This window comes from Theropithecus gelada, chromosome 7a, assembly GCF_003255815.1.
Source record: "Theropithecus gelada isolate Dixy chromosome 7a, Tgel_1.0, whole genome shotgun sequence".
Lineage (NCBI taxonomy): Eukaryota > Metazoa > Chordata > Mammalia > Primates > Cercopithecidae > Theropithecus > Theropithecus gelada.
This window is the reverse complement of record NC_037674.1, coordinates 30,866,065-30,892,559: the sequence shown is the minus strand read 5'-3', so window position 1 is coordinate 30,892,559 and position 26,495 is coordinate 30,866,065. Positions and strand designations below refer to the sequence as shown.

General features: G+C 40.5%; 1 protein-coding gene across 2 annotated transcripts in view; it reads left to right on the top strand.

Annotated features, from left to right (window-relative positions):
- The first annotated feature begins 201 nt into the window (after window positions 1–201).
- The window catches only part of PYGO1 (pygopus family PHD finger 1), a 48,065-nt gene continuing 21,771 nt past the window's right edge, over window positions 202–26,495 (top strand). The window contains exon 1 of one of the 2 annotated variants that reach the window (XM_025390863.1): window positions 202–250. In XM_025390863.1, the coding sequence (XP_025246648.1) occupies window positions 202–250 (49 nt within the window). Of the gene's footprint in view, window positions 251–581; window positions 1,221–26,495 lie in introns of those variants that run through there. The other variant, XM_025390864.1, reaches the window with a different exon arrangement.

The following is a 26,495-nucleotide window of genomic DNA, read 5'->3' as shown; positions in this document are numbered from 1 at the left end:
TAAAATTTAACGTTTAAATGAGATTCAGCCGCATCACTGCTTCAACACCACCCCCCCGCCCACACACACCGTCCTGATATTCATTCTACGTCGCTTTTTCTTGAAGAGTCAAGTCGTTAAAATACCAAGTGGAGGCATTCCACAAACAGGTGTCCACACCACGGCCACGCGGACACGGAGTCGGGGAATCTGGATCCCCACATGCCCGCCGAGAACTCTCCAGCTCCGGCTTACAAAGTTTCCTCGCATGGTACGTTCATCTTTGCGATCCCTGGCTGCGAGGCCGAGATGCCGGCTGCTGTGGCCTCCGACGAAGTTCGGAGATGCCCTTTCCTTGCGAAAGCTGGGCCCGATCGCGTCAGCCGCAGGGTCTGGCGTCCTCGGGCCTGGCGGGCTGCGAGGGAGCGCCGGGCGCGGGGCGGGGCGGCCCCTAGGCGCGCGCTGCCCGTCCGGGCTGCAAGAGCCGCGGGCCCGCGAGCCCCGGCGCGGAGCGAGAGGCGCGCGCGGGCCGTGGGGGCTGGGCCGAGGCGGAGCGCGAGGCGGCGGCGGTGGCGGGAGGCGCAGCGGGACGAGGCAGCGGCCCCCGCCCCCCGAAGCCCGTCCCCGCGCGGGGCTGGGGAGCTCAGGGCGGGGAAGCCGCGGGGCCGCGCCACGTCCCTCGCCCGCCCCAGAGCGGGTTTTGCAGGCGGCTCCAGTCTGGGGGCTTTTGTGTCTGCGACTCGGGAGCGGCGAGAGAGCAGACCTCCTCCTCAGAGGGCGCTGTGAGTGTGCCGCCAGGGCCGGGCCGCCAGCCTCTTGCCTCCCCTGTCAGCGGCTCCTGAGGCGGCGGCGGCGGCGGCGAAGAAGAAGGAGTGGGAGGAGGCGGCGGCGGCGGCGGCGCACTCGCCCTCAGCACATGCCGGCCCCGGGTGGGGGGCCGCCCCCAGGCCGCGCTCCCGGCCACCGCCGCTGAGCCCCGCCGGTGCCCGCACGCCGCCCCGCCGCCCCGAGGCCTCGTCCTCCTCCCAAACTTTGCAAAGTCGGCCCGCGTCCCCACCGCCTTCGGCCGTGCCTCGGCTCCGAGGCTCGCCTCGCAGCCGCAGCGGCCCCGCGAGGAGGAGGAGCCGCCGCCGCAGCATCAAAGAGACCGAATTCCCGCGGCCTGGGGGGGAGTCATGCTTTGCGGTCTGTAATGTCAGCAGAACAGGAGAAGGATCCCATTTCGCTGAAGAGAGTTCGAGGTAACCGAGAAGGGTGCCGGATTGGGGGAACCGGGGTGAGTGAGGTGCGCGGGGCCCCGTGCCCGGCCGCCGGGAGGCCATGGGGCTCTGTCCGGGCCTAACTCCGCGCAGCCCGCGTCCCGCCCGCGCCCCGGGGCCGAGGCTGCGATCCGAGCGCGCGGCCCGGGCGCCCGCTGGCCCCCGAGACACCCGCGCGGATCCCTTGCCTCCCGACTTTGTGTTCGGAGGCAGTTGGAGCCGCACGCAGCATCCCTTCTTACCCCCTCCTCGCCCACCTCTCCTCGTTCTCAAGACACAGCACAATAGGCACCTCAAAGGGTGAAAAACAGACACCCCCTGGCAGAGACCTCGAACGATGCCCACCCCCTCAAAAAAGTAAGTTGGAGTGCACAAGAGTTGACGCTCTTGAAGAAGGGCTCCTGGGCTTTCACGTCTCTCCTGGCCCCCTTCCAACCCCCCCCCTCCCCCCCGCGGCAAAGGCAACAGATACTCAGTTTATGTTCCTTAGGTTTAAGAGGAGAAGCTACAAATTCAGAAGGCATTTTCTCTATTGGTTTATGGATAAGAAATTATCTAAAATCAGTGTTATGCATGATTGATTTTCATCTTTCTTGCACACTGTTTAGGAATTTTCCTGTCGTCTTACTACTATCTAAGAAAAATCAGAGGGAACCGTGTGTCAAACAAAAGATACTGCATATAAGTTCACGAAAGTCAAATGCCACCCGGAAATTGGGGGATGCCTTTTAGCTCTTAATAGGGTTAAGACTGAAAGTTCTAGAGTTGGAGTAATATTGTTCATTAAGCAAATATTTATTGAACATCTACTATGTGCTAGACCTGTTCTTGTTACTGGGATACAGCAGTGAACAAAGCAGATAGACGATCTTCATCCAGAAGGAGTTCACCCTCTTGTGGGGTAAACAAATGATAAACAGTAGATACAGAATGCCAAATCGTAGGTGATATGGTGGACTACAAAAGAGGAAAAGAGGAGAGGAAATATGTGTGGGGGTGGGAAGTATGGATTGTCCGTAAGGTGATCATGAAAGGGCACACCTGGAAGATGATGTTTGAGCAAAAACCTAAAGGAAATGATAGAGCAGGGCCATATGGAATCACGTGGGAAGAGCACTCTCAGAAAAGCAACAGCAAATGCAAAGCCTGTGTCTGGAATATGCCCAGTATATGCAATCAACAGCAAAGAAGCTATTGTAACTGCAGCAAAGTGAGTAAGGAAAGAGTCCTGTGACAGGGGCTGAGGGGTAGGATCAAGAATTATTTGATTCTTGAAAAGTGAGCAAAGATGATAGATACCATTAAGAGTACATTTTGTCCATTTTTAAATTACAGCATTTTAATTGTAAAATTACAGTCGTTCAGTAGTCTTAATGCTGTGGGCTGTAGGATGATTGTGTATTAGAGGGCCTGGTGTGCCATTTAAAAGGCTGGCTTTTACTCTGAGAAAAGGTCTGCAGAGTTTTGAGCGTAAGAGTGAGTGAGCTGACATTTTAAACAGGGCATCGTAAGCTGCTGTGCGGAGAACAGACTGTAGAGAAAAGGCTGAAGCAGGGGAGACTAGCAGAGAGGCGATTGCAGTAGTCATCCGAACAGGGTAAACAGGGTAAAGTGCTTTATAAATCAGTAAGTAATAAGGTAAATTTCCGGCTGACTTAAGTGATGTAGAGATGAAGGACCACAGTCGTTCATTTTTGTTTTTGTTCAGTGTGACCAGAAATTAAACAAGTGTAGAACTGGCTTGTGACACACAATACAAAAGACATCCACTCAAGAGTATTTTGGTAGAAAATGATTTTCTTAGCCATTTAAGAGAAAACATAATTTAGAGAAGAGTATTGTTTTTAAAGGCTTAATATCAGCACAACCTTTAATTTGGTGAAATATTTTGTCTTTTCTATTTGTGGTTGTGAGTTGCCAAAGCCTTTAAGGAATAGACCTTCATGAGATACAATTATTCCCCTGATATTTTTGCTGTATAATTTTGCCTACTATTATAAATTGTTTTGGGGTTAAAGGAAAAGAAAGAGGTATCAAGTTTATACCTTTGAACTGAATTATCAGTCCTAATCAAATGTAATTCTAAATAAAATGGATGAGTGTTTTATTGTGGGGCAAGAACACAGATATATCTTCATTTTGTTCCAACTGCTGTTAAGTTCTACGCTTAGCTATTGGGATTGGCTCAGGTGTCAGCTCAAGAATATTCTGAGAGTTAAGTACCAGAATAAAAGACAAAGCACTTTTTAAAATAAAAAGTCAGTATTTTGATGTTATGGGGAGGATTTCCTTAATGTCATTTTGTAATCATTAGAACATTCATTTAAAAAATATTTTTGGATTATTTTATAATGAGCTCTTCCGAAGCACAATTCTGCTGAACTTCATTGCCCTGGAACTTTTTGTTATTTAATATAATTTATATCATCGGACTGCATGCAGGATGTGATGTTTGCAGGGCATAAACTCTGGAGCAGTGCTTTTCAAACTTTTCCATATGCTGATGTAATAGAGACAGACCTTTTTAATGGTTGTGTATTTATTTTACATGTATTAAAACAAAAAAGTCACCAAATACCTTGCTTAGGATAAGGCTAAGATACATATGTGTATAAATACACACATATAGCAATTAAATGAATTATTAAGAAAGTAATATTATAGGTAGAACCCAGATATGGCAAAATTAAAACATGAATGACTGAGGCCTTTACAGTAGCATGCTCTGCAGACCAAAAGCATCATAATCATTTGTGATGCTTATTAAAACATAGATTCGTGGATCTACAGAATCAGGACTTCTGGGATCCACAGAGTCAGGACTTCATCTTTAACAAGATCCCCAGGTGCTCCTTATGCATACTGAAGTTTGAGAACTGCTACTAATAGACCTAGATCACAAAGGTGTGAGTAGACCAGAAGCAGCTGGCTGTGGTCTTCCAAACTGTCCTTATATTTTAACATTAGATTTAGAATTACTCTTTAGTGACATGGTATCTTACTTCTGTTTTCTACCAGTTCTTAACACTCCACCCCAAACCTTCAGCTTTTGATTATAAGACAGATCTGTGAGGACAGGTATGACGTCTTGATTGTCTTATTTGCCTTGCCCATAGTAAATGTCAGATGAATGAATGTGTGAATACATGAATTATGCTGCTTTCTGATAGTCCATTGCCCCTCATACTGCTTTTACTTGCCCTTTTCCCTTAGAATGTCAACTGTCATCGTTATTTTAACCAACACTCCCATTCTCCAGTATTCCTAGAACTCTTTTAGGCATTGATCTGATGGCAATATTCATTCATGTATTCAACAAATATTTATTGAGCAATCATAGTGCTATATAGTGGGAATACACTGATTAAGATATGACACCTGGCTGGGCGTAGTGGCTCACACTTGTAATCCCAGCACCTTGGAAGGCTGAGGCAGGTGGATTACTTGAGTTCAGTAGTTTAAGACCAGCCTGGGCAACAACCTGTCTCTACTAAAAATACAAAAAATTAGCTGGGCATGGTGGCATGTGCCTATGGTCTTAGCTACTTGGGAGGCTGAGGTGGGAGAATCACCTGCCTGGGCAATTGGAGTGAGACCTTATCTCAAAAAAAAAAAAAAAAAAAAAAAAAAGATACGACACCTGTCTTCAATAAATTGTTAAGTCTAGTACAGAACAGTGACAAATAAATAGCTACAAATAGCATGGTAAGGGCTGTGATTATTTATAGGAAATAAAAGAGCACATCTTTTTGTGAATCAAGGAGGGAGAAGAGTTCTAAGAAGCAGTGAGTGTTCTTTTGTCTTAAGTGATGTACAAAAAGCATCAGAGGAGATAAAAATGTGAGAAAGGGTCTAGGAGGTCTCTTGTGATTTTGAGAAGGCAGTTTTAGGAGGAAACCACATTTCAAAGTGTTGAACATTAACATGGGGCCAGGTGTGGTGGCTCATGCCTGTAATCCCAACACTTTGGGAGGCTGAAGCATAGAGCATCGCTTCAGCCTAGGAGTTTGACACCAGCCTGGGCAACATATGGACAACCCATCTCTACAAAACATTTAAAAATTAGTGGTGGTGTGCACCTGTAGTCCCAGCTACTCAGGAGGCCGAGGTAGGAGGATCCCTTGAGCCCAGGAGGTCGAGGCTGCAGTGAGCCATGTTCACACCATTGCACTCCAGCCTAGCTGACAGAGCAAGACCCTGTCTCAAAACAAAAACAAAAAATGTGGTAAAAGATTAAACGATGAAGATGTGGCTTAAAACTTAAAAGAAGCTTGATGGTAGACAGAAAGACATAGCAAATATCTTAAAAAGAGAATCAAGAGAAAATATTAGTCTTTTTTCTTCTTCATTGGAAAAAGACTTAAACATATTTGTAGATTTACAGAAGAACCCAAGGTAGAAGGAGAGGGGAAAAACTGGAAAGGCACCAGAGAGAGAGGATAATTCATTTATTAATAAGGCATTCAATACACGTTTTAAAAATATAGACCATATGCTATACAGTCATTATTCCAGTAGCTGGAGATGATACAGACAAGTTTTCTATTCTCATAAATTAGGTCTTTGCAGCTAAGGGAACAGGATTAGCATCAAGTATACGCATGGAAGTTTAGTCTTGGAGAAAAAGAGAATGGAGAAAAAAAAATTTAGAGATGAAGAAGGAAGTTGAGGGCATTTATTTCAGTGCTTTTAACCAGAGTTAGAAATAACATAGAAGGGATAAGGATGTATTTTAGAATGGAATAGTACAGAAATGTCATAAAAGTTACTAAAAATGGACTTTACAAGAAAATATAGACTGTCTCGATGGGATAAATATAGAGGATTTGGATTAAGATTGGAGAAGGAGCATAATTTATGCAGTCACAAATTGGGGGTTGGGGAAGAGCCTGTGAGAGAAAGTCTGAAGGAAAGGTTTTTTGTTTGTGTTTTTAAAATTGGTCCATATAAGAGCTAGGCAGATTATCAGGAAAGTGAGTTTGGTTTTAGACACATTGAGTGAGTATCCTGGGATATTCCAGTATATACAATGGATATATGTGGTTTGGAACTGGGTTGAGTAGTCGGACCCAGAAGTAGAGATCTGGAAGTCATCAGTAAACAGGTGAATACTAATTAATTCCTTGGGAGTATATGAGCTCACACAAGAGAGAGTGAGCAGTAAAAAGAGAACAGCATTGAGAACATCAACTTTGGAAATACTAACATTTGGGAGACAAGGCAGGGAAAAAGACCCTGAAAAGCAGAATGTGAAGGAGTAGTCAGAGAGGTAGGAGAAAAACCATGAGAGAGTGGTGTTACAGATAATGAAGGAAGAATGGATTAATGAGGGGTAGATAAATGAATTTTGTTTTTAATGTGTGGAATAAAATGTTTCTATCCATGAGATGTCCATTATGCTTTTTCTCCCATATTCCCTCTCTTGGGGAACATGGCCATCTTTATCCATCCCCTACTCCCACGCAACACTGTCCCAAAGTCCTAGAATTTCTGTCTCCTTAATTTTTTTTTTTTTTTTTTTTTTTTTTTGAGATGGAGTCTTGCTCTGTAGCCTAGGCTGGAGTGCAATGGCACGATCTTGGCTCACTGCAACCTCTGCCTCCCAGGTTCAAGCGATTCTCCTGCCTCAGCCTCCTGAGTAGCTGGGATTATAGGCACATGCCACGACGCCCAGCTAATTTTTGTATTTTTAGTAGAGGGGGAATTCACCATGTTGGCCAGGCTGGTCTCGAACTCCTGACCTCAGGTGATCTGCTCACCTTGGCCTCCCAAAGTGCTGGGATTACAGGTGTGAGCCACCGCGCCTGGCCTCTCCTTAATGTTTTGAACCCATTGGCTTATTGACCTTTCCACAGCTGCTTCTTTATTTTAGGTTTTGCTTTTCCCTTTGTTTCAGTAACCCTCTCATTGGTTTCATGGCTTCCCCCTTAGTCCCTCTTAATCCATTTCCACATTGCCACTGATAGTGATGAATAGCTTACCAAGTACTTAGTTCTGAGTGTTTTAAATGGATCTTCTTGCTTAATCCTCTCAGTAAATCTGTGAATTAGATGTTATTATTATTGTTGGTTTACAGTTGAGGAATTGACATTCAGAGAGGTTAAGTAGTATGTGCTTAAGTAACATATATAAGTTTATCCAGTGAATAAGCAGCAAAGCCACAACTCAAAATCTAGGGCCCAAGCTCTTAGCTACTATGCTGCATTGCCATAGTGGTCCCCAAACACAATTGAGCCACGTTACTCTCTTTTGTAGAATTATTCAGTGGTTTCCTATTACCTTTCGAGTAAAAATCAAACTTTCTTATGTTGGCTCTTTTTGATTTGGCCCAGGTCTACCACTTAGTCCTCTATTCTTCACACTCTATGAAGTGCTTTCCCTATTTCTTATGCTCCAGTCCTACAGTATTCACACTTCCTCTCTAAATGTCGTGGTCTGTCTTGCTTTTAAAACTTCCTTTGCATATTCTATCCCTCCTGCTAAACCTGCCTGCCTTTTCTACCACCTTTGGGCGATACTCATCCTCAAAGTTTCAGCTCAGTTGAAATCTCCCAGGATGTTTTCCTGAGCTCCCCACTCAGCCAAGATTCGGTGGGAGTTCCTTATGTTCCCTCAGTATCCTGTGCTCATCTCTATCACAGTGTTTATCACATTAAATTTAAGAGTTTCAAAAGAAAAAGGTTGTTTCCTATAGGTTATAAGATCCTTACAGGGAGAAATTATTACTTTTATTTATTTTATACTTCCACAAGTTCAACAAATGTTTCTGAAATCCAATTTGATGAGCATTAATGAATAGGTTTCAGTAACTTCAAGCCATTAGTCTTCCTGGTTTGCTTTTCCCAGGTGTGTAGAGAAGTTACCTCCTGGGAAGATTATACAGTTTTGTCTTCTGACATTCTTGTTTTAAGCAACCCGAGAGGTCTGAGTCATCTTTGACATCAAAATTAGCCTTAAAGTATGGTCAAGAATGATTTCAGATCTCCTTTTTTATTCCTAATCTCTATTGATGTGCCAACTGCAATAATGAGAAACAGTACAGCATTGTAACTGTGAGCCTGACTGCCAAGGTTTTTATCCCAGCTCTGCCATTTATTAGCTGTATGGTCCTTGGCAAGTTACTTAACATCCCTGCATCAGTTTCCTCAGCTGCAAAATCAGAATAATAATGGTACTTATCTCATGGAGTTGTTTGAAGGATTAAATTGGTTAATATATATAAACCACTTAGAACATTGTCTTCTGCATTCTAAGTGATCTGTTTGCTATTAACATCAGAAATAGGTCTAAAATACACATTCTGTTTAAGTAATGTGATCAACATTCACTTTTAGGTATATTTAATCAGTCAATCAATAAATGTAAATAACCTACAGCAGATTCTTATTTTGATTAGGAGTGGGTGTGAAGAGAACAGAAATGTTTTCTTCCTACAGAAAGAAAATAACAAAAAAAAATTTTTTAAGCGGAAAACTCTGAGGTTTCACCATTTTGTTGGAAAAGACAAATAGAAACTGTTTATTGAATAATATTCGTGAATATCTGCAGCTTTGTTCCCCATGATTTCTGTGTTTTTTTGGCTAAAAATTTGCCTGACTTTGTTCAGGAAAAAAGTTCATTATCAGAGGTATTATTGTATCGTTATCTTCACATGTGAATACCATCCACCTATTCTCCTAAGCTTTACCTTTCTAAGCAACCTTAAACCCCATGGACCTCAGTAACACAAAGAGGTAAGTGGGAGACCAGTGGGAATTTGAAGACTTGTTTTACAGAGGGAAATGTTAGATTCTTAAATATAAAATTATTACCATAAAACTCAATGTTCAAAAAAGAATTTTAGGTGGATTGCTTGAAAATGAAAAATTTATTTAAATGATTTCAAGCATCAGGAGTTTTGCTGTATATTAAGTACGAGCAATTATTTGATTCTTGAAAAGTGAGCAAAAATGATAGATACTGTTAAGAGTACGTTTTGTTCATTTTTAAATTGCAGCATTTTAATTGTAAAATTACGGTTGTTCAGTAGTCTTAAGAATGCTGTGGGCTGGGCTGGGCGTGGTGGCTCACGCCTGTAATTGCAGCACTTTGGAGGCCGATGCGGGGCGGATCACGAGGTCAGCAGATCGAGACCATCCTGGCTAACACGGTGAAACCCCGTCTCTACTAAAAATACAAAAAATTAGCCGGGTATGGTGGTGGGCGCCTGTAGTCCCAGCTACTCGGGAGGCTGAGGCAGGAGAATGGCGTGAATCCGGGAGGCGGAGCTTGCAGTTAGCCGAGATCGCACCACTGCACTCCAGCCTGGGCGATAGAGCAAAACTACGTCTCACAAAAAAAAAAAAAAAAGAATTACCTTTTTCTATTTATACTTTTGTTAAAATGAAACACTCATGACATGTTAGGGAAGATAGGACTTTGAAGTTTGGCGCCTTCGTTTATTTATATAACCACTTTATTATTTGACTTCTAAGACCATTGCTAGTTCTTTTTCCATGTCAGGCTCATCACCATCTCAAGGTATTCAGATTCAAGGATATCACATTTCTCTGTTCAATATGTGGGTATATGGTGTTATAGAAAAACTGCATGCAGATTATTAATCTGCAGTCATCAGTTCATTTTATATGGACTACTGAATAATTATAAATTGGTAATAGGTTTATTCAAACCATTAGATTTGAAAAAAAATGAACTTGAGGAGAGCACTGGCTCTTACTGTCAATTCTTTATTTACCATCTTCCCAGATGGTATTATGACATCAAATTAAAATTAAAATACAGAAGTTCTTTTAATTTGAACCAGAAGTTTCCATTTTTTCTTTCAAAGACTTAGTGTATGGATAAGATTTTAGGGAAGCAATAGTATCTTAGAGGTAGATAAGCCTGGTTTTACTCAATTAAGCAAAGAAGAAATAGATAGATAAATTGGACTTCATCAAAATTTTAAAATTGTGAGTGTCAAGGGATACTGTCAGTAAAAATAGACAACCCACACGATGGAAGAAAATGTTTGCAAATCTTATAGCTAAGAGTTTAGTATCCAGAATATATAAATAATTTTTACAATTCAGCAACAAAATGCAACCTAAGAAATGAATGGCCAAAGGATTTGAATAGATATTTCTCCAAAGAAAAGATATAAATGGTCCGTAAGTACATAAAAGATAGTTGGCATCATTAGTCATTATGGAAATGCAAATCAAAACCACAATGATATATCACTTTATATTCATTCACTAGGAGGCTATATTAAAACAAAAACAGAAAAATGTTGGTGAGGATGTGGACTGTAACCCTCATACTTTGCAGATGAAAATATAAAATAGTGCAGCCGCCGTGGAAAACAGTTTGGCAGTTTCTCAGAGTTAAACATAAAATTGCTGTATGACCCAGTGATTCCACCTCTAGATAGATACTCAAGAGGATTGAAAACATGCTCACACAAAAACTTGTGGGGGGGAAAAAAAAAAAAAACTTGTACAAGTATGTTTATAGAGGTATTATTCATAGTAGCCCCAAAAGTGGAAATAACTGAAATGTCCATCAGCTAGTGAATGAATAAACAAAATGTGGTATATTTATATATTGGAATGTTAATCAGCCATAAAATGGAGTGAAATACTGATACATGCTACAACATGGATGAACCTTGAAAATGTTATACTAAATGAAAGAAGCCGTATACAAAAAGCTACATATTGTATGATTCCATTTATATGAAAAGTCCAGAATAGGCATATTCATAGATAGAAAGTAGATTAAGGTTCAAGTAGGTGGATCACTTGAGGTCAGGCGTTTGAGACCAGCCTGGCCAACATGGTGGAACCCGGTCTCTACTACAAATACAAAAATTTGCCAGGCATGGTGGCAGCCCCCTGTAATCCCAGCTGCTCGGGAGGCTGAGGCAGGGAAATTGCTGAAACCTGAACCTGGGAGGCAGAGGAGGTTGCAGTGAGCCAAGATTGTGCCACAGCACTCCTGCATGGGTGATAGAGTGAGACTCTGTCTCAAAAAAAAAAAAAAAAAGAAAAAAAAAGTGGATTAGTAATTGTCAGGGGGTGGGGGAATGAGGAGTGACTGTTGATGGGATAGGGTTTCTTTTGGGGATGATGATAATGTTAAGGAATTAGATGGTGATGATCGTTACATAACCAGGTAAATAAAAATCACCGACTGTACACTTAAAACAAAAATCTAGTTTTAGATTTCACTGCTTCTTTTGATCAATGGTGTGACTGCTTTACGTTTATTTTTCTTAACTTTTTAAAAACTGGGAATGACTTGCTTTGTAAACTCAAAAGTATCTGAGACAGATCTCAATCAATTTAGAAGGTTTATTTTGCCAAGGTTAAGGATGCACCCATGACACAGCCTCAGGGGTTCCTGAGCCCAAGGTGGTGGGGATATAGCTTGCTTTTATACATGTTAGGTACACATGAGACATCAACTAATATTGATACATTGACTTGGTCCAAAAGAAGCGGCGGGGTGAGGGGTAGGCAGGTGTCCAGGTGATAGGCAGATAAGAGACAAAAGTTTGCATTCTTTTGAGTCCTTGATCAGCCTTTCACTGAATACACAATTTAGTCTGACTCAGTGAATCTCCATTTTTTACTTAAACAACAGGGCAGAGAAACCGATCAGATATGCATTTGTCTCAGGTAAGCAGAGGGATGAGTGTCTGTCCTGCACGTTTGAAGATAAGCCATCAGTTTACACTGGCAGGGTGAAATTCAACAGAACCCTTCCTTATGGGCAAATTGTGAGGGAGGTACGAATTTTTTTTTTTTTTTAAACTTTGTTGCTGTCTTATTTAGGAATAGAATGGGAGGCAGGTTTGCCTAGCTACGTAGTTCTCAGCTTGACCTTTCCCTTGGCTTAGTGATTTTGGGGTCCCGAGATTTATTTTACTTTCACACCTACCTCATAGGTTTATGAAGATTAAGGAAAAGAACATGGATGTCATATCTAACAGGCTTCTAAGTTAAGATGATGGAACAAGGCTGCTTTACAGAATCTTTTCCTCACTTCTCTCTGGTTTTTTTTTTTTTTTTTTTTTTGGGAAGGAATCTTGCTCTGTTGCCCAGGCTGGAGTGCAGTGGCATAATCTCAGTGGATCACTGCAACCTCCTCCTCCTGGGTTCAAGTGATTCTTGTGTCTCAGCCTTCCAAGTAGCTGGGATTACAGGCGCCCGCCACCACACCCGGCTAATTTTTGTATTTTTAGTAGAGACGGGGTTTCACCATGTTGGCCAGGCTGGTCTCAAACTCCTGACCTCAGGTGATCTGCCTGCCTCAGCCTCCCAAAGTGCTGGGATTACAGGAATGAGCCACCACGCCCGACGTTTTTCTTTTTTAAATTAACCGTAACAGCTTTTTGATGTTAATAGTAATGATAGTTTCTGGCTGATTGGACTTGAAATGTAAATCAACTAGGATTTGGTCAGGAAACAGAAACCACACCAGTTATTTTTAACAAAGAATTTAATATAAAGTATTGTTAACAGAGATTTAAGTAACAAAAATAAGATGCCAAAGTTTTCACAGAGATAGCAACTGGGGGAACTAGCTGCCATTCCTAAGGCTGTGGAACAAAGGAATGAGGCTGAAATTGTTAAATTGTACAAACTCAGAGGAGGGGCCCTGTGGAGTGTAAACTCAGATCTCTGAGAAAGGAATACTGTTTAAGCTGGTATTAATACCTCTGGACTTGGAAGAGCAGCCCTGTAGGCCTGGGACCCAGACACCTGGTGCACGTGTCTCTGAGGAGCACAGAAGTCTGTTTCTGCAAGTGTTGGAAATACTACAAACTAGATTTACTGCAACCACTATGACTGAAACAAACTGCCAGTGCAGGGGAGGAGACGTCAGGCCAGGGGTGCCATGGAGAGGAACAGAAGGAGCATATTCATTTTTCTCCTCCAGCCTTCCAGTCTCCCTCTAGCACACCCTATTGGCATAGCCTGGTAGAGATGAAGCAGAGAGTATAGAATGATGTGAACAGGGTGATTGATTTTTTTCTTTGTATTTGTATGCATTGCTTATATTTCTTTATAATGAGCATGCCTATTTCCTACAAAAAAAATAGTGATTTTTTAAAAAGTACTAACTACAGTATTTGTCATAAAGCTTAAAAAGCAAAGTAGTGTAGCCTAGGGGAGAGAATTGTACATTGCTACTCAGTGTGTGGTTGATGGACCGCCAGCATCTGTATTACCTGAGGCGGATTGTTAGAAATCCAAGTTCATGGGCTTTGTCCCAGAATTACTCAAACAGAATCTTCAGGAGTGGGACTCAGGAATCTATATTTTAACAAACTTTTGGGGTAATCCTTATGCATACTGAAGTTTGAGAACCACTAATACATACTTTAAAACTTCATATATAGGCTTTTGAGTCAGAAAGACACAACTCTGTGACCTTGGGCAAGTTAGTTAAATCTGAGTCTCTGTTTTCTCATCTATAAAATGGGTATAGCCATAGAATTTTTTGAGGATCAGATGAAATAATGTATATAAAGTGCTTATCCCAGTATCTGACCCAGTAAACATTCACTGAATTAATTTTTGTAACAATCTGGTATTGTGGAAATTGTCTTAGTTTTTGTCTTTTAATTGTTACATCAGTTAACTGTTGAAAAATACTATAGCAAGTGAAGGAACAAACAAAAACAAAAACACTTGGACTCAATTTAATTCAACAAACATTTATTGCCTATGGATAAGGCCATATACTGTGGGTAGATAAAAAATAAATGACATTAGCTCTCCTTATAAAGATATCTTTATATATCATTTATCTTTAAAGATATCTTTATGTATCTTATGTACATATGCACACACATATACAGTATACCTTTGAACAACATGGGTTTGTACCTGAAATTTTTTGAAGAATTGAAACAAATAGAAAAAAAACTCACAGATGAACCCTGTAGCCTAGAAATACCAACAAATTAAGGAAAAGTTAAGTATGTCTTAAGTGCATAAAATATATGTAGATACTAGTCTGCTTTATCATTTACTACCACAAAACTTACACAAATCTATTATAAAAAGTTAAAATTTATCAGAACTTACATACACAAGCATTTACAGACCCTAAGTGGCACCATTTGCAGTTGAGGGAAACGTAAACAATGATGCAGTATTAAATCATAACTGCATAAAATTAACTGTACTTACTGTACTACTGTAATTTCATAGCCACCTCTTATTGCTATTGTGGTGAGGTCAAATGTTGCAAGTATCTGCTTAAAATACCACATGGTGTTAATCATCTCTATGAAAGCAGTTCATTTCTCCAGTAAATTGCACATCACAGTAAAAAGCAGTACCTTTTGGTTCTCACATATTTTTCATCATCTTTAGTGCTATACCGTAAACCTTAAATAACAGCATGGGACCCATACAGAGTGCCACTAGTGATGCTGGAAGTGCTCCCAAGAAACAGAAAAGCCATGTCATTACCAGAAAAAGCTGAATTGCTTAATATGTACCGTAGATTGAGGTCTTCAACCTGGTTGCCCACCATTGCAGACAGATGATTCATCTTGTAAATAGACGATGAAAACATACAGTATGATAAATATACTACTATAAATGTATTTTCTTTTATGATTTCTTAATTATATCTTTTCTCTAGCCTACTTTATTGTAAGAACACAGTATGTAATAAAACATATAACATACAATATATTTGTTAATCAAGTCTTTATGTTATCTGTTAAGGCTTCCAGTCAACGGTAGCCTATTTTAGTAGTTAAGTTTTAGGGTAATCAAAAGTTATACATGGACTTTTGACTGCACAGAGGATCAGAGTTTCTAACACTTGCATTATTCAAGAATCAACTATATCACAATGTATATAGTTCAAGGATCAACTATATCCCCATCCATTGTTGGCAGATGCTTATGTTGTTTCTATGTCTTGGCTCTTGTGTATAATGTTGCAACAAACATAGGAGTACACATAACCCTCTGAGATACTGATTTCATTTCCTTTGGATATATATCCAGAAGTTGGATTACTGGATCATAATGTAGTTGTATTTTTAATTTCTTGAGGAGCTTCCAAACTTCTCTTTAATGACTGTACCAACTTACATTCCCACCAGCAGTGGATGAGGTTTCCCTTTCCTCCACATCCTCACCAACACTTACTATTTCTTGCCTTTTTTTTTTTTTCTTTTTTGAGATGGAGTCTTGCTCTGTTGCCCAGGCTGGAGTGCAGTGGCACAGTCTTGGCTCACTGCAACCTCTGCCTCCCAGGCTTGAGCGATTCTCTTGCATCAGCCTCCTGAGTAGCTGGGATTACAGGTGCCTGCCACCATGCCTGGCTAATTTTTTGTATTTTTAGTAGAGACAGGGTTTCACCATGTTGGCCAGGCTGATCTTGAACTGCTGACCTTGTGATACACCTGCTTCAGCCTCCCATAGTGCTGGGATTACAGACATGAGCCACCGTGCCCAGCCTTTTATTATTATTATTATTATTTTTTATTTAAAGACAGGGTCTCACTATGTTGACCTTGGCTGGTCTTGAACTCCTGACCTCAAGTGATCCTCCTACCTTGGCCTCCCAATGTGCTGGGATTACAGACATTAGCTACCACACCTGGCTTTTTTTTTTTCTTTGTCTTTTTGATAATACATCCTAACAAATGTGAGGTTATTTCTCATTGTGGTTTTGATTTGATTTCCCTAATGAGTAGTGATGTTGAACACCTTTTCAGGTACCTAGTGGCCATTTTTATGTATTCTTTGGAAAAATGTATATTTAGGTCCTTTCTCCATTGATTAAGCATTGTTTTTGCTTTTGGATGAGTACCTGTATATTTTTGGTATTAACTCCTTAAGAGGTATATGATTTGCAAATATTTTCTCCCATTTTTGTAGGCTGCCTTTTCATTTTGTTTTCTGTGCAGAAGCTTTTTAGTTTGAGGTATTCCCACTTGTTTATTTCTGCTTTTGTTGCTTGTGCTTTTGGTCATATCCCAAAAATCATTGCCAAAACCAATGTCAAGGAAGTTTTTTCCTCTGTTTTCTTCCAGGAGTGTTACAATTTCAGGTCTTACATTTAAATCTTTAGTCCATTTCCAGTTAATTTTTGTGAGTAGTTATAAGATAGGCATCTAGTTTCATTCATCTGCATGTGGATGTTCAGTTTTTCCAGCACCATTTGTTAGAGGGACTAGACTATCCTTTCCCCATTTTGTACTCTTGGTACCCTTGCCACATATTAATAATGTATTTGTTGGTTTATTTCTGGACTCTTGATTGTGTTCCATGGTGAATGTGTGTGTTTTTATGCCGATATTACTGCAGCTTTGTAATATAGTATGAAATCAGGAAGTGATTTTTTGTTCACTTATTTCTCAAGATTGCTTAGGCTATTCAGAAACTTTTGTGATTCCATATGAATTTTAGGATTTTTTTTTTCTTTTTTTGTGGAAAATGCCGTTGGAATTTTGATGGAGATTATATTGAATATATAGATAAAAAACTCTGTAAAAACCCTATTGAAGGACACAGAGGAAGACTTCTAATAAATGGAATAGTATTCCCTGTTGTGGCTAGCCATCTGGAACAAAATAATACTGTTTTTTATCTCACATTATCCCAAAATAAATTCCAAATGGAGTAAACATGTAGCATAAAAATATGGCCGTAGTTTGAAAAAAATAGCTTGATGGTTCCTTAAAAAATTGAAAATATGATGTATTAGTCCAGTCACAGAAAGACAAATACTGAATGATTTCACACCGCTGATAAAGACATACCCAAGACTGGATGATTTATAAATAAAAAGAGGTTTAATGGACTTATAGTTCCACATGGCTAGAGAGGCCTCACAATCATGTGGAAAGCAAGGAGGAGCAAGTCACATCTTACGTGGATGGTGGCAAGCAAAGAGAGAGCGTCTGCAGGGAAACCCCGTTTTTAAAACCATCAGATCTCATGAGACTTACTCACTATCATAAAAACAGCATAGGAAAGACCTGCCCTCATGATTCAGTTACCTCTCACCAGATCCCTCCCACAACACATGGGAATTCAAGGTGAGATTTGGGTAGGGACACAGCCACACCATATCATAGGATAAACTATCCAACAATTTCACTTCTGTGTATATATCCGAAAGAGTTGAGAATAGAGTCTCAAAGAGGTATTATAACATGTATGTTATTAACATTAGTCACAGTAGCTAAAAGGTAGAAACAACTGAGGTATCCATCTAGAGATAAACGGATAAACAGAATGTAGTATGTACATACTATACGTGGATTATTATTCAGCCACAAAAAGGAAGGAAATTCTGACACATGCTATAGTACCTTGAGGACATTATGCTTAATGAAGTAAGTCAGTCACAGAAAGACAAGTATTGGATGATTCTACTTGTGTAAAATATCTAGAGTAGTCAAATTCATAAAAGCTGAAAGTAGATGGGAATCCCAGGGCATGGGGAACTTGATGGGGATCATAGGGGTGTAGAAGGGGAAAATGGGGAGTTGTTGCTCGATGGATATAGTTTCAGTTTTACAAGATGAAGACATTCTGGAGGTTGGTTGTGCAGTAATGTGAATATACTTAATACCATTGAACTGTATACTTTAAGATGGTAAACTATATGTGTTTTACTGCAATTAAAAACTAAAATTAAAAAAATTAAGCCATAAAAATATTAGGAAAAAAACCTGAGAGAATTATTTTTTATTCTCTAAAAATGAGACATAAGCATAAGACAAAGCCCAGAATTAAAAAAATAAAATATTGATGCATTTTATTACATAAAATTATTTTTTAAAATTCTGGATAGCCTTATAGAGGAAACTGGGTACAAGGTATGTGCAAATTCTCTTTACTATCTTCACATTTTTATAAATGTGAAAATCTAAAATTTTAAATATGTTTAAAATTTTATAACAAGAAATCAAAACATAATAACTTGACAAAAGTATTTGCAGTTTAAATATGTTCAGTATTTTTTTTTAGTATATGAAGAGCTTCTATAAATCACTAAGAAGAGGATCAAACACTCAGTAGAAAAATGGCAAGGAATATTAGCTCCCAAGTGATTCTAACATGCAGCGAAGATTGAAAATGGCTAGTTTAGATATTTTTGATAAATCAGAGTAAAATTTAAAAAAAATGTTTCTTAAAAACAAAAGCAGGCTCCTTTTTCCCCGAGATGGCAGATTAGAGGCTTCTGGCATGCCTCAGCCACCTGGAAATAGCAAGATAGTACATAAAGATCAACTCTGTGAGCTTTAATTCAGAAAGGAAAATGAGTATCCAATGGAATTGTGAAGGACACCCTCAATCCCAGAGAGGAGAACGCTGGCAAACAGCTCCCATGATGGCATCCAGTTGATAAAAGTGAGTGAGGCCTAAGTATGTGAGAGAGGTAGAGAGCCCACTTGCTGACTCACCTTTCCACTGGGGATCTGAGCAACCCAGGTGGAGGGAAAGCACTTTGTTTCTCCCAAGCCCTGGAGCTATCTTGGGGAAAATCTTGGAGACATTGTGAGGGAAAAACACTGGGAACAGCTGCAGACATATTCCTAGACCCTGAGAGCAGCATGCCATTTTAAATCTGGGTGTGTACAAAATCAGGAATTCCTTGGTGGCCTGGCAGTGTGGCTATATAGACATTTCAGTCCTAGGCTAGAGATTGGAGTGCCTGCTGTGGAGTGGTAGGTATGTCTACAGGACCCCAATGGCAGGCACAGCCACCGTCCATCAACCACAGAATATACATTCTTCTCATCTGCACATGAACTTACTCTAAGATTGACCACATGCTTGGCTGTAAAGCAAGTCTCAGTAAATTCAAAAAAATCGAAATCATACCAGCCGTACTCTTGGACCACAGTGGAATAAATGTAGAAAGAATTACCAAGAAGATTTCTCAAAATCATACAATTGCATGGAAATTGAACAACTTGCTCTTGAATGACTTTTGGGTAGTGAAATGACATTTGGGTAATGAAATCAAGGCAGAAATTTAAAAAATTCTTTGAAATAAATGAAAACAGAGGCACAAGATACCAAAATATCTGGGATGCAGTGACAACAGTATTAAAAGGAACGTATGTAGCTCTGAACACCACCTCAAGAGTTAGAAAGATCTCAAATTAATGATCTAACATCACACCTAGAAGAACTACAAAAACAAGAACAAACTAACCTGAAGGCTAGCAGGAGAAATGAAATAACTAAAATCAGAGCTGAATTGAACACATTGAGACACCAAAATCCATACAAAGTATCAATGAAACAAACATACACCCTGGGATCAGATGAATTTATAGCTGAATTCTACCAGAAATTCAAAAAGAGAAGAACTGGTACCAGTTATACTAGTATTCTAAAAAATTGAGGAGGAGGAACTCCTTCCTTACTCATTCTATGAAGCCGGCATCATTCCAGTACCAAAACCTGGCAAGGACACAAGGAAAAAAAGAAAACTACAGGCCAGTATCCCTGATGAACATAGATGTAAACATACTCAGCAAAATACTAGCAAACCAAATTCAGTAGCACATCAAAAAGTTAATTCACCGTGATTAAGTAGGTTTCAGTCCTGAGGTGCAAGGTTGGTTCAACATAAATCAATAAGTGTGATTCACCACATAAACAGAATTAAACATAAAAATCATATAATCATCTTAATAAACATGAAAAAAGCTTTTAATAAAATTCAGCATCCTATCATGATAAAAACTCTCAGCAAACTAGGCATCGAAGGAACATACCTCCAAATAATAAGAGCCCTCTATGACAAACCCACAGCCAACATCATACTGAATAGGCAGAAACTGGAACCATTCCCCTTGAGAACTGGAACAAGACAAGAATACCCACTCTCATGACTCCTATTCAACACAGTACTGGAAGTGTTAGAGCATTCAGAATTAAAAGGCATCCAAATAGGAAAAGAAGCCAAACTATTTCTCTTTGCTGACAATATGATTCTATACTTACAACATGCTAAGGACTCCACCAAAAGGCTATTAGAATTTATAAACAATTTTAGCAAGGTTTCAGGATACAAAGTCAATGTTCAAAAACCAGTACCATTTCAATATACCAGTAATATACAAGCTGAGAGCCACATCAAGAAAGCAATCCTGTTTACACACAGACGTACACACACACAACCTAGGAAATATGTCTGACCATTGAGGTGAAATATCTCTACAAGGAGAACTAAAAACCACTGATAAAATAAATCATAGATGACACAAACAAATGGAAAAACATTCCATGCTCGTGAATTGAAGGAATCAATATCATTAAAATAGCCACACTGCTCAAAGCAGTCTACACATTCAACACTATTTCTATCAAACTACAATGGAATTTTTCACAGAATTGGAAAAAACTGTGTTAAAATTCATATGGAACTGAAAAAGAGTCCAAATAGCCAAATCAATCCTAAGCAAAAAGAACAAAGTTAGAGGCATCACATTATTTCAAATATAAGGCTGCAGTATCAAAAACAGCATGGTACTTGTACGAAAACAGACATTTAGACCAGTAGAACAGAATAGAGAACCTAGAAATAAAGCCACATACTTGTAGCCATCTGATCTTTGACAAAATTGAGAAAAACGAGCAATGGTGAAAGGCCCAGTAAATGGTGCTGGGATAGCTGGCTAGCCATATGTAGAAGAATGAAAATGGACCCATACTTATCACCATGTACAAAAATTAAGATGGATTATAGATTTAAATCTAAGGCCTCAAACTATAATAATCCTAAAATACCTAGGAAACACCATTCTGGACATCAGTCTTGTGAAAGAATATATGACGAAGTCTTGAAAGCAATTGTAACAAAAACAAAAATTGACAAGTAGGATCTAATTAAACTAGAGAGCTTCTGCATAGCAAAAGAAACAACAGAGCAAACAGACAACCTACGGAATGGGAGAATATATTCACAAACTGTGCATCTGACAAAGGTCTAATATCCAGAATTTATAAGGAACTTAAACCATTGAACAAGCCAAAAACAACCCCATTAAAAATGGGCAAAAGGAGTTTGAGACCAGCTTGGGCAACAAAGACCCTGTCTCTATAAAAAATACAGAAATTAGCCTGGTATTGTGGCACATGCTTGTGGTCCCACATACGCGGGCAGCTGAGGCGGGAGAATCTCTTGAGCCCAGGAGTTTGAGGCTGCAGTTAGCTGTCGTTACACCCCTGCACCCAGCCTGGGTAACAGAGCCAGATCCTGTCTCAAAGAAAAAAGGTGGGCCGAAGACATGAACAGATATTTCTCAAAAGAAGCCATGTAAGTGGCCAAGAAACACAAAGCAATGTTCATCATCACTCATCATCAGAGAAATGCAAATCAAAACCACAATAAGATACCATCTCACATCAGTTAGAATGGCTATTTTTAAAAAGTCAAAGAATGGCCGGGCATGGGTGGCTCATGCCTGTGATCCCAGCACTTTGGGAGGCTGAGGTGGGTGGATTGCTTGAGCCCAGGAGTTCAAGATCAGTCTGGACAGCATGGCAAAAACCTGTCTCTACTCAAAATACAAAATATTAGCTGGACATGGCAGCCCACACCTGTAGTCTCAGTTACCTGGTAGGCTGAGGTGGGAGGATCACCTCACCCCAGGAGGGCAAGGCTGTAGCGAGCTGTGATCATGCCACTGCCCTCCATCCTGGGCAATAGAGTGAGACCTTGTCTCAAAAAACAAAACAAAACAAAACAAACATCAAAACCAGATGTTGATAAGGCCTGTGGAGAAAAGGGAATGCACATAGACTGTTGGTGAGAATATAAATTAGTCACTGTGGAAAGCAGTTTGGAGATTTCTCAAATAAATTAAAACAACTACTGTTCAACCCAGCTATGCCATTACTGGATATATACCCCGAAGAAAACAAATTGTTCTACTAAAAAGACACATAATTGTATTTACATAGCACCACTATTCACAGTCACAACGTGGAATCAACCTAGGTGCCCATCAGTGGTGGACTGGATAAAGACTATGTGGTACATATACACCATGGAATATAAACAACCATAAAAAAGGAATGAAATCATGGTTTTGGTTTTTTGTTTTTGTTTTTTTGGTAGCAATATGAATGCAGCTGGAGGCCGTTATCCTAAGCAAATTAACATAGGAAGAGAAAATCGAATACTGCATGTTCTCGCTTGTAAGTGGGAGCTAAACATTGGTTACTCATGGACATAAGGATGGTAACAGTAGACCCTGGGGACTACTGAGGGGCAATGCAATTAGGGGCAGGGTTTGAAAAACTGCTCAGCACCTGGGTGATAGGATCATTTCATACCCCAAACCTCAGCATCATACAATATACCCAGGTAGCATACCTGCACAGGTATTCCCCGAACCTAAAATAAAAGTTGAAAATAAAAGCCAGACGTGGTGGCTTACATCTGTAATCCCAGCACTTTGGGAGGCCGAGGCAGGCGGATCACAAGGTCAGGAGTTCGAGACCAGCTTGGCCAACATGGTGGAACCCCGTCTCTACTAAAAATACAAAAATTAGCTGGGCGTGGTGGCGCGTGCCTATAATCCTAGCTACTCAGGAGGCTAAAGCAGGAGAATCTCTTGAACCAAGGAGCTGGAGGTTGCAGTGAGCCAAGACATGCCACTGCACTCCAGCCTGGTGACAGAGCGAGACTCCATCTCAAGAAAAGAAAAAAAAAATGGCAAAGGACATGCATGGAAAAGGAAATAAATATGATTTTTTTTTTTTTTTTTGAAATGGAGTCTTGCTTTGTCACCCAGGCTGGGGCGCAATGGCGCAATCTCGGCTCACTGCAAGCACCGCCTCCTGGGTTCAAGCGATTCTCATGCCTCACCCTCCCAAGTAGCTGGGACTACAGGTGCCCGCCACCAGCCCGGCTAATTTTATTTTTAGTAGAGACGGGGTTTCAGCATATTGGTCCAGCTAGTCTCGAACTCCTGATCTGCCCGCCTCTGCCTCCCAAAGTGCTAGGATTACAGGCATGAGCCACTGTGCCTGGCCAAAATACATATGATTTTTGAATATACATTATAGAGAAATGAAAGTTTATACATGGTAAGATGTAGGGAAAAGAGAGATCAGACTGTTACTGTGACTGTGTAGAAAAGGAAGACATAAGAAACTCCTGTACCCTGAACAATTGTTTTGCCCTGAGATGCTGTTAATCTGTAACTTTGCCCCAACCTTGAGCTCACAGAAACATGTATTGTATGGAAGCAAGGTTTAAGGGATCTAGGGCTGTGCAGGATGTGCCTTGTTAACAATATGTTTACAGGTAGTATGCTGGGTAAAAGTCTTTGCCATTCTCCATTCTTGAGTAACCAGGGGCACAATGCACTGCGGAAAGCCCCAGGGACCTCTGCCCAGGAAAGCCGGGTATTGTCCAAGGTTTCTCCCCACTGAGATATTCTGAGATATGGCCTCGTGGGACCGGAAAGAACTGACCGTCCTCCAGCCCGACACCCGTGAAGGGTCTGTTTTGGAGGACTAGTAAAAGAGGAAGGCCTCTGTCTCCTGCCTGCCCCTGGGAACTGAATGTCTCGGTATAAAACCCGATTGTACGTTTGTTCTATTCTAGGATAGGAGAAAATCCGCCCTGTGGCAGGAGGCAAGACGCGTTGGCAGCAATGTTGCTCTGTTATTCTTGACTCCACTGAGATGTTTGGGTAGAGAAAAGCATAAATCTGGCCTACATGCACATCCAGGCATAATACCTTTCCTTGAACTTATTTGTGACATAGATTCTGTTGCTCACATGTTTTCTTCCTGACCTTCTTCCCACTGTCACCCTGTTCTCCTGCCGCATTCCCCTTGCTGAGATAGTGAAAACAGTAATCAATAAATACTGAGGGAACTCAGAGACCGGTGCCGGTGTGGGTCTTCCATATGCTGAGCGCCGGTCCCCTGGGCCCACTGTTCTTTCTCTATACTTTGTCTCTGTGTCTTATTTCTTTTCTCAGTCTCTCGTCCCACCTGACGAGAAATATCCACAGGTGTGGAGGGTCTGGCCCCCTTCAGTAAGGTAAATGAAAGTGAATGAAAATATGACCATTTTGCATCCTCTGGTGAATCAGTGGACCTAGGCTTTGATTATCAGTGGTGGTTTATGTAGGGAAAGAATTCTAAGATGACCACCAAGATGTCCCATCCTGCTAGTGTACCTCCCTGTGTAATGCTCAGTACTGTGAATTTGATGGATTTTAATCCCTTGATTGGGCTATGTCATATGGCACAGTACACCTTGAGATAGGGAGATTAACTGGGTGGACCTGATCTAATTACATGAACCTTCTAAGAGCAAAGGGTTCTCTACGGCTGGTTCAGGAAGAAGAAATCAGAGACTTGAAGCGCAAGGATTTGATACACATTGAAAGCAGAAAGAGTCATGAATCAAGGAATGTGGGTGGTCTCTAGGAGATAAGAGCTGACAGCCAACAAGGAGAGTAGAATGTTAATCCTACAACCACAGGAAACTGAATTTGGCTACAGACAAGAATGATGAACTTGTAAGCAGATTTCCCTCAGAGCCTCAAGACAAGAACTCACCCTACTGATACCTTGATATCCTGAGCAGAGAACCCAGCCCAATTTCTGATTTGTGAACTACAGACTGAGAGATTATAAATGGTTTTAAAATTTATTTTTAATTCAGATAAAATTCATATGATGTAAAATTCACCATTTAAACTATCTTAGAGTGTACATTTCAGTGGTTTTTAGTAAGGTGCTAAAAAGTCACTACTTTCTTTGTTTCTGTCTTTTGTGACACTTGTGCCTTGCATGGCCCCAGGACAGGCATGGCCTCCGGAACCCCTGGGCTGCAGAGCTGCTCCACGTCTCTGTTCTGGCCGCTAGGAGCAGCGGAGCTCTGAGCAGTCAAAGCTTTAGAGGACTTTACCCACCACTTTCTAATTCTGTATTACTTTCCATTGCCTCAGAAAGATACCATGTAACTCCCAATTCCCTCCTTTTCCTCGTGGGCTGGCAACTACTAATCTGTTTTTTGTCTCTAAAGATTTTCTGATTCTGGACATTTCCTATAAATGGAATCATGCAACATGTGGCTTTTTGTGTCTGGCTTCTTTTACTTAGCATAACATTTCCAAAGTTCATCCATGTTGTAGCATGTATCAATACTTCATTCCTTTTTATAGCTGAGGAATGTTTCATTGTATAGATATACCATTTTGTATATCCATTCACTCGTTGATGGACATTTGGGTTGTTCCTACTTTTTTGGCTATTACAAAAAATACTGCTAAAAATGTTGTACAAGTTTTTGTGCAAAGAAATTTTCAGTTGTCTTGGATATATACCTGGGAGAGGAATTGCTGGATCATATGGTAACTTTATGTTTTACATTTTTGAGGAACTGCCAAACTGTTTTCCACGGTGGCTGTACCATTTTACATTCCCGCGTGCAAAGTATGAGGGATCCAGTTTCTCCATATCTTTGCCAATGCTTGTTATTATTTGTCTTTTTGATGACAACCATCACAGTGTTATCTCATTGTGGTTTTAATTTGTATTTTTTATAATGACTATTGGTGCTGAGCATCTTTTCATGTGTTTCTTGGCCATTTGTATATATTTGGAGAAATGTCTGTTCAAAACCTTTGGCTGGGTGAGGGATAAAAGACTACACATCGGGTACGGTGTACACGGCTCGGGTGATAGGTACACCAAAATCTCAGAAATCTCCACTAAAGAATTTATTCGTGGCTGAGCATGGTGGCTCACGTCTGTAATCCCAACACTTTGGGAGGCCGAGGCAGGCAGATCACAAGGTCAGGAGTTCGAGACCAGCCTGACTAACGTGGTGAAACCGCATCTCTACTAAAAATACAAAAATTAGCTGGGCGTGGTGGCACACACCTGTAATCCCAGCTACTCATGAGGCTAGGGCAGGAGAATCGCTTGAATCCGGGAGGTGGAGGTTGCAGTGAACTGAGATTGTGCCACTGCACTCCAGCTTGGGCGACAGAACGAGTCTCCATCTCAAAAAAAAAAAAAAAAAAAGAATTTATTCATGTAACCAACCAAACACCATCTCCTCCCTAAAAACATATTGAAATAAAAGATACATTTGAAAAAAAAAAAAGAAAAGAACAAAACAAAAACAAAACCTTTGGCCGTTTTTCAGTTAGGTTGTTTTCTTTGAGTTGTAAGAATTATTTATATATTCTGGATATTGGACTCTTACCAGAGTCTTATTATTTTCTCCCAT